The sequence below is a fragment of the Coloeus monedula genome (genome assembly GCF_965178545.1).
Source record: "Coloeus monedula genome assembly, chromosome: 21".
NCBI lineage: Eukaryota > Metazoa > Chordata > Aves > Passeriformes > Corvidae > Coloeus > Coloeus monedula.
This window is the reverse complement of record NC_138801.1, coordinates 10310642-10331192: the sequence shown is the minus strand read 5'-3', so window position 1 is coordinate 10331192 and position 20551 is coordinate 10310642. Positions and strand designations below refer to the sequence as shown.

Genomic DNA, 20551 nt, shown 5'->3' with positions numbered 1-20551 from the left:
TCACCTGATGGGTTCTGCTTACACCTCTTTTCTTTAGGTTTTTCTGTCCCCGAATGACCAGCTGCAATTGTGGTGAACGATGGGTTAGTACAGGGTTGTTCCCCAAAACACAACATGCAGTATTTTAGCAACAAACAACATTTTTTTCCATTCCCCATCACCCACTTTGCTACCACACGTGGGTTTTCCACATCACTGCTTTTCAATAGGGTTCCAAAAGCCCCTTACTTGCTTCTGAGGCAGATAAAACTCCCAACAGACACTGTGTAACCTGCTCCAGGGGGATATCCCAGCCCTTACCCGTCCATTCCAGCCAGAGGCACTGCCAACACCATATACTCTGCTTCTCTTGGATGGGGAATGGAAGGAGGCCAGGCCTTTCTGCTGGCACGTTATTTATCTCTGCAGCAAGATGCTAAAAATACTTTTCATCTGGCCTGTCACTTTTGCTCCAATTAGGGAGCATAAGGAATGGTAGTGGCCCACTGGAAGGCTGGGCAATAAACAGGCAGGATAAAAGCCTTGCACAGAAAACTTTAAAGGGGTGGACCTGAACAAAATTGCCCAGGCCAGTGGTTATGTTCAGTTACACTTGGACCTAACACTGCAAGGAAACTGCACAAGTGGAGGGGATTTTCATTCCTTCTAGAACATGTATTTTGGTCTCACATTCACACAGCTGGTTCACTGTGACCTCCAGGCAGTCAGTCCACAAACAGCTGGACATTGGCTACAGTGACCTTTAAATAAACTGTCACACTCAGCATCACTGTGACCTGTGGACTGCTGCTTTAGCCACAGTCCTCAAACTTCTGCTGGTTGCAAATGTCTTTGCTCCACCAGGACTGCACTGAGACATAGACACAGCACAAGACCTGCTGGATCTCCATCCATCATTTCTCCACATCTTGGCTCCCCTCTGAAAAATCTATGCTCAAGTACCTGGTCCTTGGCAGCAGGATTCTCACATCACCTGTCTGACAGGGCTGGAGTGCCAGGAACCTGGGGAGGAGGGAGAATAAGGCACTACCCCAGGAGGGCTGCCTGCCTGTGAGCTTAAACAAGGTATCCCATAATACATCAGCATTCCCTGAGCACAGCTGAATCCTGCTTGGAGAGGAACATGGAAGCAGCAGGAAGGGGTGGTCACACTTACCACTGGAGTTCTGGGAATTGCTGTTTGTTTCTTCAAAGTTGTTCTGCGCTTTGCCCTCCACTCTTCTGCTGAAAGCACTTTCTGCTGGGTGGAGAACAAAGCAGGGATGGTGACTGGTCAACACTGGATGCAGAACCAGGCAGACAGGAGGCAAGACCTGCTCCTGTGCCACATAATCACAGAGCCTGAATACAGCAGAAAGGTCAAATACCTCATTTTGGAGGCAAATGGGCCAGATTCAGTGAAGGGATAACAGGTGGGTATTTTTCTCGAATGCCTTCTGGCTGAGGTGGCCTGGATTGGCTCTTAGGGAGCCCATGAACACCAGTCCTGACTGAACCAGAAAGGTCATGGCTTCCTCCCCTGCAAAAAAACCCAACCCTTATCTTACTCTTCCTTAAGGCAACAAGCAGCCCTTAAAGCCTGTGAGCACAGGTGACCAGTCTCAGACTGAGCTGGGGCCTCATCACCACACCAAGGTGTCACCTACAGAAGCACTGTAGGTGCCAGCTTTCCTTGTGCTTCCCAGTCACCTGCATTCCCTTCCTAAACACCCTCCTGCAAATGTTGAAGCAGAGGGCTGAAGGGTTGTCTCGGGGCCTGCCCACCATGTCTGGAAAAGCTGTGGAAGATCCTGTGGCTCTGTGCTTCCCAACAGTGCCCCTGTTCCCAGAGGCCTCCCCAGGGCCAGGCAGGCAGGCCCTGCTCCTGGCACTGGGCAGCTTCCCAGTAACTGTACTGGGACGCCTCCTCCAGTGGGCACAGGTGGCTCCTGACCCTGGCAGTGGCCACAGTGTCCTGAGCCATCACTGCCCAGCGCAGCTCAGGGGCCTCCCACCCTGCTCAAGCTGGTGTCCCTCAGCACAAGCTCAACAGTGCAATGAGCTCCTGTCTCACTTCACCGGGTTTGCAATATCTGGGCAAATGGATTTACTGCAGTGACTCAAAGGACAAACTAGAGATTAAAAATATGAACTGGCCAAAGCAATGTGTGTGGCCTATGCTGGCCAGAGCCCTGCCCTGCCTGCTCCTTCTGGAGCCCATTGTCACCCGAGGGGCTCACATGGACATGGCCTGGCCTGGCCCTGCTGGGCTCAGCCTGCAGACTGGGCAGGGCTTGGAGCACAAGTCTTTCATTCAGGAGTGATGGGGACTCCTGAAAACTGGTGTCAGATAATGATTTCATTCCTGCAGACCACTGGAGTGGTCACACTGCTGTCAGGACTTGGCAGAGGCCCCTGGTCCCTGCAGGCTCCCAGGGTTCCAGTGTGGCTCACGTGGGCTTTGAGGCTACCAGAGACCTGAACTGCAGGAACAGCCCAGCCCACGGATTTTGGCCCAGCCTGTCCTCAGTGGACCCTTCCAAGTTCTGAGCAGGCTTCTCAAACTCTCAATCAACTACACTCCTGACTCCTAAAATTCAGAAGAACAAGCAAACTTGGTAACCAAATCAACTGAAACAGAAACACATAAAACAGGGCTGAAAAGGAACTGGAGACGTTATCTATCCATGCCACTTGACAGATAAATAATAGGAATGAGAGGCATTAAATATCAGGAAAAAATCAGATGGTGACAAAATGGTTTGGGTCAACCCACCCCTCCCAAGAGACCCAGATTCAAGTCCTGGCTTATGTCACAAGTGGAAGTGAGTTGGAGGTCTCCAAAGACATTTGTAAAGAATTTGCATGGTGGTTTTGCCTTCATCCCTTAGCTTCCCCCCCAAAAAACTCCCCCAAGTCTGGCAGTAAGAAAAATCTGGTTTAATGCATCTGCTTGGTCTTACTGTGCCCTTCCCACACTGAGAATACAGCTCACTCTGCTCTCTCTCTCCTTGTATTGGAACCTTTTGAATGTGAAGTAAAATTATCTGTATGGACCAAGTCCTTGGCAGCTGTGGATGTGTGTTATCCAACAAAACCCATCCTTGTTCAGCATCCACGGCCTCTCCGACCACAGCCACCTCTTGTACTCAGGATCTGTCCATGCCAGACATTCTGGGGGTGTTTAAACACCAACTGATTGACCAGCCCTTCTTCTGCACCCAGATGGGATATCTATCTACCAATGCCACAGACTGTGCTTCCCAGCTGACTGCACATGGCTCATTGTGTCTCACACCCTATTTATTAACTGTTATTTTTCAGTATTCTTGGCCTTCTTTTTTTTTTTTATTTTATTTTTTTTTTAGGTTTGATCTTGTTTGGAAGGAGGAAACTGGGACAATGGGAGGATCAATCCTAACCTGCATTTTTTAACTCCTCAGTAATGGTTCTGTAATACTGATTTTGCTATTTATCTCTCAGAGGTTCCTGTGGGGAATGGAGCACTGTGAAAACACCTGTACTCCACTTCACTTCCAAAGGCACAGGCCTAGCCCTGAAAACATCACCTCGAGGGAAACAAACACTAAATGCCAAACAGTGCTAAAAACCAAGCAAAAATCCCCATTCCTGACAAGCCACTACACCAATCCTTGTCAGGAAGCTCTCCTCAGTTTGTGACACCAGGATTTGAAAGAGGGTCTTTTATACCTTGTGGTTACCATGTTTAACAAAACCAACCTGTCACTGGCATGGGGTTATAAAGGATCTTTTCCCCTCAACTGCTTCTGGGAGCAGCTTTTCTGGGACAGTCACGGATGGAGCAGACTGCAGCCAGGAAGGGTCAGAAGCCTACCCAGGGCAGGACTGGACACTAAGCAGTTCAGCAAGCTGATGGTAGAAAGGCAGTTGGTACCTGTGATGGCCTTGCTTCCTGGGGATCCGGAATTTGGAGCGCGGAACATCTGGGACTGGGACGCGGGTGGGACCCCGGAGGGGGTGCGGTGCAGGAGGGTGGAACAGCGGTTTATGGACGCCGGAGATTTTTTGCTGGACTGGCTCGCCTGTGTCTTCACTGCCACGAAGAGTGGAGATCGAGAGAACTCTGGATATGAACACTCAGAACTAGTGCCTGCGCAGCCAGGGAGCTCCCAGAGCGGGGCCTGCTGGAGCTGCTGTCTGACAGCCACGCTCACCATCCCTGCACCGAGCCCGCAGGACACAGCCGGGCTCCCCCCTCACCCGCGGGGACACTGGGGAAGCTGGTTAGTTCCCTTCCACACCTTTAACTGCCACGTGACCAACCCACTCCTCCTGCAGCAGGAATCAGCCCATCCATCCAGGAGCACTGTGTGATTGCCACGGCCTGGCTGGGGGCACCTGCAGCTCTGGCCTCCATTTCTATGGACTGAACTTGGGGAGCAGTTTCTAAACTACTCAGAGCATCTTTGTTTCTTGAGCCTTGAATAAATCCTAGTGATCTCCAGCTACATTCCCTGTCTCTTCAACCAAATACAAAGGAAAGGGCACTGTTTGGAGTGGAATGGAATTAGGAGGCAGAGTGAGTAAAGGCCTTTGGTCCCATCTCCAGAGTGGTGACATGCGGATAAATTCTGAGTATTACTGGGATGTGCTCTTTGAATGCATCTATATTTTGGTCTCTGCAACACACAGTGAGGATCACCAGGAATTTTCAATGCCAAAAGTCATCTGAAACACCTTCAGGAGGACAGTCCTTTGTCTGGACCACATGGATTAAATAAACCTTTACAAAAATGGAGAAACTGTCTAAGAACCCCCTTCATTCCCAAGGGGCCTCTTCTATGGAAATTTGGATATGGGTCCTGAAGCCCCAGTCCCACTCCAACCAGCTGCCATGAAGAATCACTAACAAAGGAGGTTCACATAACCCACAGCCCTACCTCCCTACCAGTGATTTCTACTGTGGGATGCCCAAAGATGGAGGGACAACAGCAGCACCTGCCCATCCCACACAGAGTAACTGAGAAATACTCATCCACCCTGAGCAGCTCTCGGGGGAATGCCATGGCAGCACCCCAGCCTGACTCTGAAATAGGCGAGAAGTCCCCCAGGCTGGGACTGGATGCTCTTTTCCAAAACGCCAGGAGACCTTACAGACCTTGACTGTGAGTGGCTCTCACCTTCATCAGCAGCGCTGGGGACTGGGGGTGTGCACATTCAGAGGGGGTTGTAATTCCAGGGGTTTTGAATCACTTGCTCTGACACACAGCCCAAGCTGACATTTCCTCACATGCCAGCACAGTTCTGCAGGAGATGATGCGCTGGTTTTCTCACAGTTTAGGTCAGGATACTTCTCCTCTGCTTGGGCTCTGGCCAGATAAATAGGCAGGAGGCTTGTTTTGCTCTCTGTGCTCCCTTTCAATCTCCATGGATAATCCTCCTCCAGCTGCTGCCAGACTGCCAGCAAAAATGTAGTCAGATATGAAAATTTCCTGCTTGTGGATCATCTGCTTCCCATGAGGGCCATTCCCACCAATGGCTGCTTTATTCCCCATCAGTGCCATGAGAACAGCCATCAGCAACTCTTCAGTGCCAGACACAAAGAGCATCACTGCACATCCTCTGCAGCCCAGATATTGCTCTGGGACCTGAAGACCAAAGTCTCAATGCTATGATGACCTCCAAAACTTCTTCTTCTTCCTCCCAAATTAAACAAACAGTGTGTCTTCAAATTGGGACCCCACAGAGAAGGCTGCTCCATTTGACACTAGGCAGAGAGTCTGAGCCAGCAGTGCAAGACAGACAAAGGAATATCAGCTCCAGCAGTCTGGAGAAGCTAATAGCTCATTGGGAAAAAAAATGTTCAGTCTGTAGCTCATCAGATGCCAAATTCCCTCTGAAGGCTGAGCAGCACAGGTAGAGACCATCACACAGCTCCTCTGCTCTACTCTGGAAAAGTCACCTTCCCTGTGGAACTCATGGCCTCAGGCTGATGAAAAGGCTAAGAAGTTTCTAAAAATGAAAATCCTGAGTTGCTGAATGGCCACAAAAACCTCCTCCCTCAAAATCTGCAGCAAGACTGGAGACAGCATTGTGGGCAGCTGACCTCGTAACTGCTGCTGTGGAGCTTCTCAAGCCCTGTCAGAAGGCAGCGCAGACACGTCCCAGTGGGGCTGCAGTGTGTGGAGGGTGATTCTCACTGCATGCTCTGCAGTCAGTCGGCTCAGGGCTCCGTGCTGCAGCCCTGGGAATGGCCCAGGCTGGGCTGAAGGACACACAAGCTGCAGGAGATGCTGAGAACAGCGGGGGCTCCAGCCTGGCAGCAGGAAAAGCTCAGGCACTGCTGTGCTTGGGCAGCACGGCTGCAGAGGAGCTCCCAGGGTGACACTGTGCCTCAAAGGCACTCCTTGGGTGGAAATCAGGCATTTCCAAGGGGATCAGGAAGGCAGTGCCACCTCTCAGCTCCTTCCTGACCCAGTGCTGGTGCCTGCCCTGGCTGAGGGTGGAGAACAGACTGGAGAACGCTCGGAGGAGGAGACAAGAGGATAACCAGGGCCTGAGAACAGCAGAGCTTACCATGGAAACACAAGTCACTTCTTTGATTTAACCAGGGACTGGAGAGCAGGCTCTGCCAGGTCTGGGAAGGACAGAAACTTGGTAACTTAGTTCTCCTTCACTGTGCAGACAAGGTTATAAATAGGATCCAGTGTCTGAAAGCTACAGCTGGCTTAATTTAGTCTTAATTTAGTGGAGGCAATAAATCATCAAAATAATTACCTTGTGAGATTGCTGTATTTGCTGTCACTCAAAAGCAAGGTTAGATGTCTCTCTGAAGCATATCTGTGTGCATTTCAATCAAGGCAGTCCTACAGAAGGTGTTTCTCCAGGAAGTCCAGAGATGACAGTGGTGCAAACTCACAGAGTCACAGAATCCCAGACTGGCTGGGGTTGGAAGAGACCTTAAAGATCATCTTGTTAAACCCCCTGCCATGGGCAGGGACACCTCCCACTGTCCCAGGCTGCTCCAAGCCCCAGTGTCCAGCCTGGCCTTGGGCACTGCCAGGGATCCAGGGGCAGCCACAGCTTCTCTGGGCACCCTGTGCCAGGGCCTCACCACCCAATTCCTAAGTGGATATCAGGAATTTCTTCCCAAAATCTCATCTGACCCCATCCTCTAACACTGTGAAGCCACTCCCCCTGTTCTGCCACTTGATGCCCTGAACAGTCTCTCTCCATCCTTCTGAGCAATCCCAACAGCCCAGCCCCAGCAAACGTGGTTCAATCAGTTCCACCTTACAGAGCAGCCAGAGCCTGAAGGAGGAGAGGAACATCTCTGAACCTTCCCCCATGAACCTCCATTCAGAAATGTTTCTAAAACTGGGACAATGAATGTGCCTACAATCCACTTTTTTTTTTGGAAACTGCCTCTGACAGCCTTCTTCGAAAGAGTGAATACGTTGACAGAAACAGCATAAGAATATTATTTTTAAAGAGTCATAGCCCAGTTCTAATCTTATGAAAAAGCCCCTACTCCTCACTCAAAAAAGGGAACTTTGGAGGGAGACATTTGGCATTAACAACTCCAGGGAACCCCACAGCAGAGCTCTTTGCCAGACAGCAGCTATCCAGCAGCACTGACCAGAAATTATCCTGCAAGATCCTACTGAAGCTGCAGGATATCATTCCTTGTTTTAGCCCATTTCCAATGAATTTTTAGCCATTATGACAGAGAACCAGAAACACAGGCTCTGGGAGGGAAGCTTGCACTCAAGCAGAGACCCAGAAAGCGGAACTGGTGATGCAGAAGGGGTTTCCTCACCCATTCCCATCGTGACTAAATTTTCAGCATTTGCCTTATAACCAGAAGAATGAGACCAGGGTAAAAACACAGTCTCAGCTTTACTTCTTCTGACTGCAAAGACCCAAGAAAAGCCAGCTGTGCTTTTCAAAAGTCAGGTGTTAACAGCTGCCTCACAGGACCTTGGATTTTGGGAAGAGCAGAGTCTGAGCAGTAGAAAGGTAGGAGGATGTACTGGCCAGCCTGCCTTGGGAGCTCATCATACCCTCTCCTGTATCCTCATCAGGGTTAGTGGCTTGTCACTGTAAATCATAAATCTTACTGGTCATGGGAACTAGGAGAGGGGAAAAAAAGGTTAAAAAAAAAAAGGAAAAAGAAAAGTTTATGGGGAGGGGGTTAAACCTTATGAAAATACTATCTTGACCTGATCTTAACTGTCCTCATAGTTAAAGATACTTGAAAGGACTGGAAACCCATCTGCACAGCTCAGGGACTGCTGATCCAGTCTGAAGCAGGGGCAGCTTTTTTTTTGCTGCAGAAACCATGGTGCAAGAATGGCTTCAAGCCCAGCACTCAGAACACGCCTCCTCCTCTAGAGCTGGCTCCCAGGGGCCACACAGCACCAGGCAGGAGCCTGAGCTGCCCCTGCCAGGAGAGGGGCAGGGCCTGTGGGGGCCACTGGAACTGCAGGGCTCGCTGCAGGCACATGACTCCCAGAGAAACACAGCTGGGGTTTCTTTTCTGCTGGACAGCCTGGGCTGGAACCAGCAGCTCAGCTATTGCTACAAATGGTTGGGAAGGTGGAAAGACATCAGTGGCAATAAATCCCCTTGAAATGGGAAGCACTGGGAAGGTCAGAATTAGGTCCAGCTGAGCAAAGCCCCAGTGCTCACAGAACACTGCTCCTGAGCTCTCTGCAGGGGGAGCACTGACCCCAGAGCCCTGGTGTCCAAGGGCCCCTCTGTGGCAGGAGATGGATCCACTGCTGGTCACCAATGGCTTTGCTGAGGGCTGAAAACACCTCAGTGAAGAGGTGGAGCTTCCAGGGGCAGGGGACCCTAGGAATAACTGTTATGTGTGCAATCATAAGCACTGGGGCAGTTCCTTCAGCAGATGGCAGATAGCAAGATTAACATTGTGATGATGGTGTTGGACTTGTATTTTATGCCCTGCATCTTCTGCCATCATCCTGGTCCACATCCAAGCTTCAGAGAACCTGCATGGCAGCTGTCAAGAGCCACCAAACCTTAAAAGTGACAGTCTGGTGGACCATGTTCCCATACACCCAAGGGTGCCTCAATATAATCCTTGAAAACCCAATTCCAGGGGATTTTGGGGTGGACGCGCCCCCTGCCGGCTGCAGCTGCAGGCTGATGAGCTCAGCTCATCCCTCCTGTCCCTCAGCCCAAGAAAAGGAGCAGGAAGTCCAGCTGTAAAGAACTTCTCTGCACACTTCGAAAGTATTCAAATCCAGCAGGTAGTAAAAATTTCTCTCAACTAGTTCAGTCAGATTTTGCACTGAGTTACACTGAAGTGCTCGTTAAAACCTCCCCTCTGTCTGGGGAGTGCATAGCACAGTGCTGTGCAGTTTGCTGACAAATGCCTTGTCCTGAGCTCCCTGAAATAAATTGTTTATTGACTGTGATTTAGTAGCAAGCTGTTGAGGTCATTTACATGATTTTGAAACTCAGTTTTAACTCATTGCTTGAAATAATTCCCCAGAAGTTCTTAAGAAAGATGCTTTTTCCCTGACATGTATGTTCAGTTATTATTTAGGGGAGTATAAAAAAGTTGTGCATCATTTCAGCTAAACAAGAGCCTAAACCATCAAGCCCACAAGGAACATGTGTAGAATTCCATGGGCTGGGGTAGGAGCTCAGTGACATTCCAGACCTAACAGTGTCCCTGTGAGAGGGGATCCCAGCTCAGCTTTACAGTGCCCTGGTGCACACGATCCATGTCCTGCTGCTGCAATCCCACAGCTCCAGTGCAAGGATCCCCAAGAGTGAAGTCTCTCCTGCCAGCCTGGTGCTCCCCACAGCCCCTGGAGGTGCCAGTGTGCACCGGGCCAGCCCTGCAGCAGATACTCACTGATGGGGGCGTGCAGAGCCACGTGCTCTTGGTAGGGAGTGTAGTACTTGTACTGCTTGCCACAGAACTCACAGGTGTAATTGCCAGTTTCTGTCAAATGAACAAAGACAAAGGTCAGCAAGGAGGGCAGCCCTCTCACACAATGCCAGTTTCTTGACTTTTTACAGAGAAACCGGCCAGGTGACACAAACATTCCTCATGCATGTGGAACTCGCCTGCCCTGTAATCCACACATCCTTTTCCCAAGAAAGGAAACAGTTCAAGACAAAGGGATGGACCATGCATAAAAAGTCCAGCAGAACTGAACAAGCTGCAGAAGATTACCCCAAAATTACAGCAAGTAATGCAAAACAAGGGAGAGAATCCAGTTCTAAAGTCTGTTATGGATGACACAGTTCTGTCCTCTGGCTACAGGAAGTCTGGGATGTGTGGGCAACAGGAACAGTCAAACCAGGAAAAAAGCAGCCAAGTTCAAGTATTAGAGAACTTTCATATTGGGATTGTGGAGTTCTCTTGGAGGAAAAGGGGCTTTTCTGGAGTAACTGTGCTCATCCCTGCCTTGGGGATCCTGGAAATAGTGGAGTATAACCACGCACTGACACCACCTCCTCTTGCCAGTGCTGGGAGTGCAGAACTGGCAGCAAGCTGCAACCCAAAGGAAAATCCACGGGTAATCAATTGTTTCCAAAATGGACAATTCAGAGAAATGCTTTGGCAAAATCTGGTGCTGACTGTGTTTCCTTCTGCTCTGTTTGAAGACCCACCACAAAGGCAGTGTGAATGAATCACCTGCCAGCTCTCAGTGCACCTTCAAGCCCTCTCTTATCCCTGACAGATTGCTTTTCCCGTGAACTCCTTCCCCTTCTCCTTGCAGAGCTCTTGAGCAGAGCACATCACAAAGCTGAAGTTCTCAGGGCCAGGGCTGTTGGTGTTTGATGCTCCTTTGAGCCTGAACATATCTGTGAGCACCCAAATTCCAACCCCTCTGTGTAATGCAGTGCTTCCTGCTTTTCCTAGAGGTACTCCAGCTAAAGGCAGCTGTGACCGCCTGTGCTTTCTCTTTTATTTGAAACTATAATAACTCTTACTTGGCCCAATCTTCTGGAAGGGTTCGGGCTCCTCCTCCTTCACCTCGTCGGCGGCGATGACGGCCTGGTCGTAGGGGTCTGCAAGAGAACAGAGCCAGAGGACAGCTGACAACACCTCAGCTTTGCCTTCTACAGCTGCACGGGCACTGAATGCTCCTGCACCTGTAATCACATTTCCATCTGTAACGGGATTGGAAGACAGCAATTACAAACCAGTGACCCCTCTGTCTGACTTGTCCCTCCTCCTCCTCCTCAGGTGCCCCAGGATCACCCTGCTCCCAGCCCACTAACAGGCCTTGTGGGTATTAATGGTTAAAAAACACAGAGAAGAACTGAATGAGCACATTGCGAAGACTGATCCATATTTCCTGATTTTCTTCCAGGGAGTCTCCCCTCTAATGCTGCTGTACTGGCTGACAGTGGGCACGGCAATGCAGTCTGCAGGCAAGTCACCTAACAAATACTGACCTGGGACTCCTACCAGCTAACAGCACAGCTAGCAACAATCACAACCCAACCCACTTTGGAGAAGAACTTGTTTTATGCCTTGAGCAATTTACAAGATCACCAAAGACATGAAACACCTGCTTCTTTGATTTTCTGAAGCCTGACCAAGTGTATGTGCAACAAAAGCCTGGTATCTGCTAGGGCTGGGCATCAACCTCCTGGCTGTAGACACTGGGGAGGGAGAGAGGATGCTCCCTGTCCCACTGCAATCCCTGACAAAACTCCTTTGACTCTTACAAGTTCAGAATCGACCTGCCGTGTCTGAACTACTGAATGCTTGAAAAGGTTTGTGAAATAAAGCACACAAAGGAGCTCGGCTTACCTGCCCGGTTTTCTGGGGCCCCTTCCACACTAAAAACTAACACAGAATAGAAGAAGGAGGGGAAGAAACAAAACAGAAATTAAATCCTCTTAAATGGTCTTGTTTTCCTCCTGCATTTCACATACTGCTTCAGCACATTTCAGCCCCACTGAATAAACCAGGCTTTGTGCCCCAGTCCCTCCTCTTCCCAGCAGCATCCTCACAGGACCTGGTTGAGCATGCCCAGCCCTAATACACACAGATGCTCAAGGCCTTTGTTCTGACCCTGACACGGCCTCACCCCTGGGTGCACTGGGACACAGCAGCCCCAGGGAGGAGCTGGGACAGTCCTTGCACACACATGGAGCCATTTCCAAGCCCTCTCATGGCCCTTGGCAGAGCTCCCTGAGACATTTCTGACTGAAGCAGTCACGCTCCCCTCACAGTGACTCTCAGTGCCACTAATTTCCTTCTGGCTCCCCACAGGAGGAAGGGAGCTGGCAGTAGTGCCCTGCAGGAGAACACCAGCTGTCCTTAGAGCACGTTCAGATGTCCACATGTTCCAGGTAAGCGCAGCCATTTTTTTTGGACAACCATGTACTGTGAAAAACCACTCGCTTTTCTGAGACAGCCCAGCCAGTCAAACCTGCTGCTCGCCAAACAGCCTCTTTCTAGAACTCTCCTTGGCCAAGTGAGAAGCAGTACTGACAGGCACACACAGGGGAGGTCTGGAGTATCTGTGGGCTCTGAGGTGAGGAGCTTTAGATGTTCAGTGAGCAGGGGGAAAGCCAGCATGTTGATACTTCACCTCCCCCAATGCAGAATAAAGAAACACTGCTTCTGGCAGGGGATGTCTGCTTCTGCCCAAGTGCCACCAGCCTAGGCCACATCTACAGTCACAGAGGAAAAATTGGCCTGTAAGGGCCACTGACAACTTCATCAGTTCACTATCACAATGATTAACAAGAATGAAACAACATTTCCCAACTCTGAAATATGAAATACTGCACACAGAAGTATGTTGGGAACAAACCTGTAAATTCAGAAACAAAAAAACCCCAAACTCCTTCCCAGCAAATAATCAGGCTGACCATTTACCTTGAGGCACTCAGTCCCAGGATCTCCATCCTAACCATGAACCTCACTGTAGACAGGACTGCAAGGTCCCCAGGGCCCAGCACAGGGGGCTGTTTTGATGCACACAGAGAGAATCAGGCACAGCAAACTCCTTCTTGCAGTGCCTGTAGACTGTGCCTCCATGGCAAAGCCAGGCCATCCGTGCAGGGCTGTGTCCTGCACACCACAGGCCACACGCTCCTGCAGAACCACATTGTGCTTCCTTGAAGACTTCTCAGCCTAGTTCAGGTGTCTGAGTGTCAAAATATTACTCACCATCCACGGCATGTAGGTCTCTGTGCTCTTGGAAGCAGCTATAGTATTTATATTTTTTCCCACAAATGTCACACGTGTACCTAAAATTGTCTGTAGGAAGAAGAAAACATCACTTTAGAAACTCTGTGGTGAAAGGCAAGCACTGCAACCACACTGCTCAATCAGAGTCAGACACCCCCATGCACTGACACATCCCACGTGCTCTGTCAGGTCTCTGAGGCACACAGACAACCACTGCCCCACACTGTCCCCCATGTGCCCCACACTATATGGCTTGGAGCATATTCTGATTTATTTCCTTTTCAGACAGCTCTGCTCTCTGGGGCAGACTCCACAGACCTCACAGCAATGAGGATGCAGGGCAGCAGGCCCTGCTGACATCTCCTCTGGAAGGTCAGGGCTCAGTAAGCAGATACAGGTCAGGATGGGGACAAAGGGGCAGAACTAAACACAGAGTCAATGCATGAGCTGTTAGAAACCAAAGCCTTAATACAGCAACTCTAACATGGACTAGATGTGAGCACACACCTGGTTCTTCCTGCTGCTGTTTCCTGATTCCTAACTGCACCCAGGATCCTGGTACAGCCAACAAAACCAAGAGACCAAATGATCCAAGGCACGCAGGACAGTAAGGCGCTCAGTGAAGGGAGACTGATAAAGCTTGGTTTCATATACATTTGTTCCCTACACCCCATCACTTCATCCCAGCAACAACCAACCCTTCACCACACCTGTGTGGGGCAGACAGATGCAAAACAGTTCCAGATGTTTATGAGCCTGGCTTGTTCTGAATGGAGATCAGTGTCTTTAGCTCAGCTATGACATCAGTGTAAGAGGAGGATTTCCTCCTCTTGATTTTTGGTCAGTTTGGTGGGGCATTTCCCCCCTCTGCTGCCTGCCACAGCCTGGGGTACAGACTGACCTCCCTGAGCAGCCACCCCACCCGTCAGGCAGCCCCAGCATGGTTGGTGCCATGAGCCCACAGCAAAGTGGCAAACACAACAAAGCCCACGGCAAGCACAGTGAAACACATCAGTTTGCACAGCCACAAAGGATCTCCAAACCAAAGTGTTTTCCTGACCAGCAGGAGCAAGGAGTGCAGGCAGCAGTACCAGGGCTCCACAGAGGACCTGCCACTCCGTAAGCTCCCCTGCAGAAGTGCAGCTGTATCCATGGATCCCTACTATCAGCCAAGTTAAAGCCTTTGACCTCTTCCATGCTGTGCTCAAACACACCACAGTGCACATTAAGTAAGCTTTTCTTTTACTGCTCCATCACTTTACTCTTAAAATTACTCCATACTTTCAACTAGGTTATATTGGTACGGTGTAATCACTCACTTGGGTTCACCACTCAGTCCAGCAGCACATGGGGTTCAGCACTAAATAAAGGATCACTGTCCCCCTTTATTCTGCTTGGCAGGGTGACTGTAGAAGCTATGATGATCTAGCAGAGAAAAATGCCAAATCTAAAAAGTGTTAAACATCTGGGCACTGAAACTTTACCTCTGTGACTAAAAAATATTTGTATCTTAATCAGAGCACAGCAATGTTAAACTGGAGTTAAGGGGTTTTTAGAAGTCTAGGCTGGACAAGCAAGGAGAAAGGGACTCGCTGCACAGACAGTGCATGGCTCAAGGGAGAGAAGGAGGAGCAGCAGGACACACCAGTGAGAACACACCAGTGAGAACACACCAGTGAGAACACACCAGTGGGAAAAGCACTGGTGAGTCACATTTAACTGTTTGTTTCATTATGGGATCTTGTGCAGGCTCCTTCTGTGGTCACAACGTGGTGCTGAGGGTCTCCCTCTGCCCTGGGCCCTTCCCCACAATGAACAGGATCTAATGATTGCCGCTGAGTATCTGTGTAGCTGTTGCAAAAACCCCCCAGTCAATTAGCACAGCCAATTAACAAGTCAAGTAGCAGAGAAAACTCATAATGTGGCATCAGCAATCAGTCCCACGTCGCTGGGTGTTCCTAAACCAAGGAACCAACCTCCTTTTTGAAGTGCAATGAGCTGTGCAGGACCAACTGAAGATTAACTCTTCAAAGGAATCCCAAAGACCAGGCACTTTCACATTTGGAGAACAAAAACTATTATGGCCTTAGTTTGGAAGGAAAGAGCTCAGTAAATATGGAGACTTGTTAGAACAGAAGAAAACGAACTCACACACCATTTCACAGGGCCAGGCATGGCTACCTGTGGTCCCTGTCACACAGCAGGGACCTCACTGTCCCCAGCAGAGCCCATGCTGGGTGTGGGCACTTCTTCCCTGGGCAGTGTAGGGAAAATGGGAACACATAACAAGTGCAACAGCACAGCCCAAGAGAGCAGGGGTTGCTTGTGTTGTATGGGGACTGTCTTCCTGCAGGCAGAAGGATCTCCAGGGATTACAGAGAAGAATTTGTTCCAGCTGGTCCAGCTTGGCTCTGATCTCCTGGGCTCTGTAGGAGAGAACACCCAGCACAGTGCCCAGCCTCAGAGACAGGAGTTTTACAGAGAATTCACAAAGTACCGAGAGCTGCCCATGTGCAGCCAAGCTTTACCTCTCTGAGCAACAGTCCCTCTTCAGGCTGCTCCCAAGAGCCAGAGCTCCTCCTCATCACCCAATAAAGCCATCTCTGCTGACAGCCTCTGAACACAGCCAGTGCTGACCCCAGCAGCAACAGCTTTCTTAGCAAGAAACTCCCTGAGCAGAACCAGCCCTGCAGTACCACTTAGAACCACAGAATCTCCTGGGCTGCAAGGGACCCACAAGGATCAGACACCACAACCATCTCAGAGCACTGTCCAAACACTTCTTGAGCTCTGTCAGGCTGTGACCACAGGGAACCTGTTCCAGTGCAGTTTTCCTGCTGTGGGTTATAATTCCTACCCCAGGGTACCCAGCTGGGGCACGATATCCAACACATGGCACAGCACAGCCTGCCATGGGAACAGCTGCAAGGGACTCCAGTGCTCAGGTTGAACCCATCCCTAAACCTCTGGAGAGATGGATGCAGACACAGCCAAACCAACACTACCTAGGCAAGTTTGCTCAGGTTCAAACTCTCTGCTGTCATCAGGGAGACACTAAGGCTCGACCCAAAGCACCACCACACCAACAGGCACCATTAGGGCAGGGAAAGCCACTCCTCAGCCCAGCAGCACAGGGGTTCAGTGCTGTTCCTTACTGGTATTCACATCCTTGCTGCCAGCTGAGCAATCACCCTGCTGCACACACAGACCTTCAAAATGCTCCAAAGACATCTGGTCAAACCCCAGACTCCAGCAAGGATCATTCTCCTTCATGCTCAGGAGCCTTTCCAATGGGAGCAGAGATTCCAGAGAGAGGTCTAGTGAGTAACAGCTGTACTTATTTAGTCAGCTCACAATTAATCTTTAACACACAGGCCAAAAACAGAGCACCTCATGTTGCTAGTAGTAGAAAAGGTAGGCACAGCCTCGTCACAAGGCAGCTCCTCAGCTATAAAGGGCTGACACACTCAGATGCCAAATGGGCAGGTTTTTCAAGTACCCCAAGAAATAACTCCAAGGGGCCTGAAAGCAGTGTTGATCCCTCTGGTTGCAAATGGACCCCAATAAAAGAGAGAGAATGTGCTGCTCTTCTCTCCCATCTCCAGGGACCGCTCCCGTAGTGTGTCCAGCCCTCACTGGGACCTGCTGAAACCCCTGCCCCAGGGCTGTGCTCAGCTCTCTTCCCAGAGCCTGCATTCAAGATTTGGAAAAATTCTGTTGGTTTGCTTCAAATATTTCACAGAGAAGGAAGCACATATTTCATTTTGGCAGGAAAGAGGGGGCAGAGAACACATGCCCAGCAGTGACAGCCAGAACAAGACACTTCTTTCCTTAGGGCACTTGGCCTCGGTGGATTTTACTTTAGAAACTCAGGAAGGGAACAAGAGCAATCAGAAATGTGTTGATAGGTCAGGAGCTCTGTATCACTAAAAATACAGATCACTCAACCCACCCTCCTAAGTGCAGGAATACCACAACAGCTGTGTACAAACTGGTTTCCACTGGGCTCCAAGAGCATCCCAGAAACCCAGACTGGAAACAATGCAGCTGACATCTCTGCAGTGCTGACAGCACAGCCCATGAAGGGTCCCAAACGATGGGCTCTCCCCACAGCAGCTGCAGGAGCTCCTCAAGGATTATCCAAGGTGAAGAACAATTTTCCCCTGGCCCAGAATTCACACTGAGCTTTCAAATGGCAGAAGCAACAAAAGGTACTTGATAGAGGAGCTCTCACAGCAATTGGCACTCTGCAGATACCCTTGAATCCTATTGATCCCACTCTTGCAGAGCACTGCAGGAACAGCTGTCTAGCAGGGACAGCCTCCACGTGGAAGGGCAAACTGCTGAATGTAAAGAGATTACAACAGCCTGCTGAATTATTCCTAACATCCAGAAGTGCTGCAGGTCCCAGTCAAGATAAAAGCAGGCCAATGAGAAGAGGGCAGTCTGGACAGCACTGCTTGTCCTGTTCCATGGTCAGCACGGCTCCTTTGCACCAGCAGGTTTGGGAATGGCAGAGGAAGCACCCAACATCAGGAATTCTATTCTAAATCATACATTCTATGATAATTTCACATTCCTCTTCACCTTGGCACAGAAGGTTTCCCAAACATAAAGTCCAGCAGCAGTTCTTAAAGGGCAGGGGCTGAATTTCTTACAGCTGCAGTACATTTATGTCACCTTACTCTTTGAGGCTGTGATGTTTCTGCCCCCAAAAAGGGACAGTCCATGACATGCTCTGATCTGCAGTTTCACACTCCTTTTCCTGAAAATCTGCTGGCAGATGCTGAAGTCCTGCTGGTGACAAAGCCAGAGGGCTGGAGCTGGGGAACGGCTGTGTGGCAGTACCTGGAAAAAGCATCAGCTTTCCTGGGATATCTGCCTCACTGAAAGGAACGGTGAGCAACACCGACACTCTTCAGGAAGAGCCAGTCACCAGGACTAATCCACCTGATGCAAAAAAACAGGAAAGTATGGCATTTTCTGAGGAACATGCTGCATGCTTCCCACCGGGAAACACCTTTCCAAGCTGTGTCCAGGGCACACTCTACCTGAGCAGCCTCCCCAGAAGACCCAGAGTGCAGCTACTGCTTCCTTACAACACGTCAGGGAAAAAAACAAAACATCTGGGACCCTCACTTGTTTCTGTGGATTCCACCCAGGGCAGCACAAAGACAGCTCTGGAGAGAGGCTTCTTCTCCCTTTCCGCAGCCAGAGGGGCACCTAGATGGAAAGGAACACATTTATGGCTTCCTAAGCTGGCAGGACATTCCCCGCGCAGGCTCACGGACAATTCCTTTGACCTGAGCCTTTCTTTTGAGGATTCCTTCCAGACTGGCAGTGAGGAGAGGCAGAATTAGGGCTGCAGACAGGACCACAGAAATCCCTCTCCTCCCCACTGGAACTATGCCTTGCACACAGGTTACAGCTTTACAGCTGCATTTCAGAGCCAGGGACAGAGTTGCCAGTAAAATCAGCTTCAGTTTACATCAGAACTCAACTTAAAGGTGTCTAATGGCAAAATTCCTTGAAAAGGGAGCAGGACTGAGCCCAAAGTCAGCAGCAAACCCTCAAGAGGATTAAAGTACCCAGAGTTACATTAGTAAGGATTAAATAATAAAATCCAGAATTCTGGAAAGGACAGAAACCCTCACACACAAAGGCACAAGCCAGATCCAAAGTGGAGGTAAGGAAAAAATTTTCCCTGTGGGCAAACTATTCCAAGATCACTCATTTCACAATAATTTACTTCCTTCCCACAAATATTTGGCCTCTGTCAGGAACACAGGAGACATTGAGGAACACACTGGATCAACACAGTGCTTCCATGCTTCACACAGGGGGAACCTGTGTTCCTGCCAACTGCCAGGCAGGGAATCATCCCAAACCCTCACACAGAGGGGTCAAATCCCCTGAAATGACACAGAAATTGATGCAAGGTGCTGGCTCACCTTCCAGCTGGCAAGGGGCCAAATGACGGTGAGAAGGCATGGAGCCACAGGCTCCTGCTCGGCTTCTCTGTGAAGGATTCCAGAGCCTTTCCAGCTCCTGAGAAGAGCTGCTACAGGTGCAGCCAGCAAATATCAGCCATTTAAAGCAAAAATATTAATATTTTACAATTATCCCCCAGATCAGCATCACGAAGCAGGATATTGAGGTGCCATGACAAAATTCAGATGCATCACACAATGTAACAACACGAGCAGATCATGTCTCATCCTGCCTCATTCTGGTGTCACTTCAGCACAGGGTTGGATCCTTTTTTTGTGAATTCAAAGTGTAAATAGGAGTAAGATAAAGAATGGTCTCATGACCATTAGGGTGCTCCTCCCAGCAATCTGACAATGAACTACCTCACCTTGCACAATTAAGAAAATGGGTGCACTTGAACCTACATAACCTGGAAATGAGGGAAGATTTATCTTTTCTATGAATAAGGATCTCAATCTCCATCTCAAGTGAAAAACTCCATTCAGCCCACACTGTGGAGTTCTGCATAACACACAATAAAGACCATTTTCTTTTAAAGCTCCTTCTGGAATCAAAAGGGTTTGGCTGGGAACACACAGCTCATCTGTCTCACAACTGGTTGGATTAAATGATGTGGCACTGAGAGTTTCATAAAAGAAAAGCAAACCTCATCCTGACTTTTTCCTACTCATTTGTCCAGGACTAGAAATTCTGTTCTTACTGTGATTTCCAGATGGGAATTCACATGGATTATCACTGCCTGGTTTCCAAAGTGGAAAGAAGAAGTGCTAGTGAAACGACTGAGCAGCACTGAAGAAGAGATCTTGACTCCATAAAACCTCTTAACAAACAAAATGAAATTAAATTAAGCCAGGGGGATGCAGGACCCTCCTCTCCACAATCACCCGAGGTAATCAAGAACGCCAACCCTTCTGCTTAGGCTGAAAGGAAAAGGTGTCAGGAAGCTGATCCCTGTACTCATTCCTCTGCCTTTCTGGTTATGAAGATCCTTAGGAGCAAAACTACTGAGATTTAAATATTTAAAACATTGAAGGTGCACGGGTTGGTTTGCTATTCAGATTTCTCATTATTTTCTTAATTCCTCCTTCTGCACTGAAATTTATCATTCTTGGTCTCAGCCCATTGGTCACTTCCATGTGAAGATGAACACACTCACCTCCTTGTTTGGCAAAGGGGAATCTAAAGAGACTTTACCTACCTAAAATGCAAACACTTTAGGAAAATAAAATCCATTTTTACAGCTCTCCCCAAGGAGCAGGAGAATTATCAAATAAGAGCACTGGGACAATGAATCAGGCAGTTGTAAATGATTCATGGGTCAGCATGGTGGCTGCACGTGGGTTTGCACACACAGCATCCACATCACACTTCTCACTGGGGAAGGCGTCAGTAAGCACAACA

At 49.4% G+C, this 20551-nt stretch overlaps 1 protein-coding gene across 11 annotated transcripts in view; it reads right to left on the bottom strand.

Annotated features, from left to right (window-relative positions):
* The window catches only part of ZNF618 (zinc finger protein 618), a 132429-nt gene that overhangs the window by 25678 nt on the left and 86200 nt on the right, over nucleotides 1–20551 (bottom strand). For 3 of the 11 annotated variants that reach the window (XM_082295143.1, XM_082295148.1, XM_082295150.1), the window contains 7 exons: nucleotides 18299–18382; nucleotides 13139–13228; nucleotides 10939–11016; nucleotides 9851–9940; nucleotides 3896–4084; nucleotides 1157–1240; nucleotides 5–61 (listed from right to left, as the gene is read on the bottom strand). In XM_082295143.1, coding sequence (XP_082151269.1) covers nucleotides 5–61; nucleotides 1157–1240; nucleotides 3896–4084; nucleotides 9851–9940; nucleotides 10939–11016; nucleotides 13139–13228; nucleotides 18299–18382 — 672 coding nt within the window. The remainder of the gene's footprint in view (nucleotides 1–4; nucleotides 62–1156; nucleotides 1241–3895; nucleotides 4085–9850; nucleotides 9941–10938; nucleotides 11017–13138; nucleotides 13229–18298; nucleotides 18383–20551) is intronic. The other 8 variants (XM_082295149.1, XM_082295153.1, XM_082295144.1 and 5 more) reach the window with 6 other exon arrangements.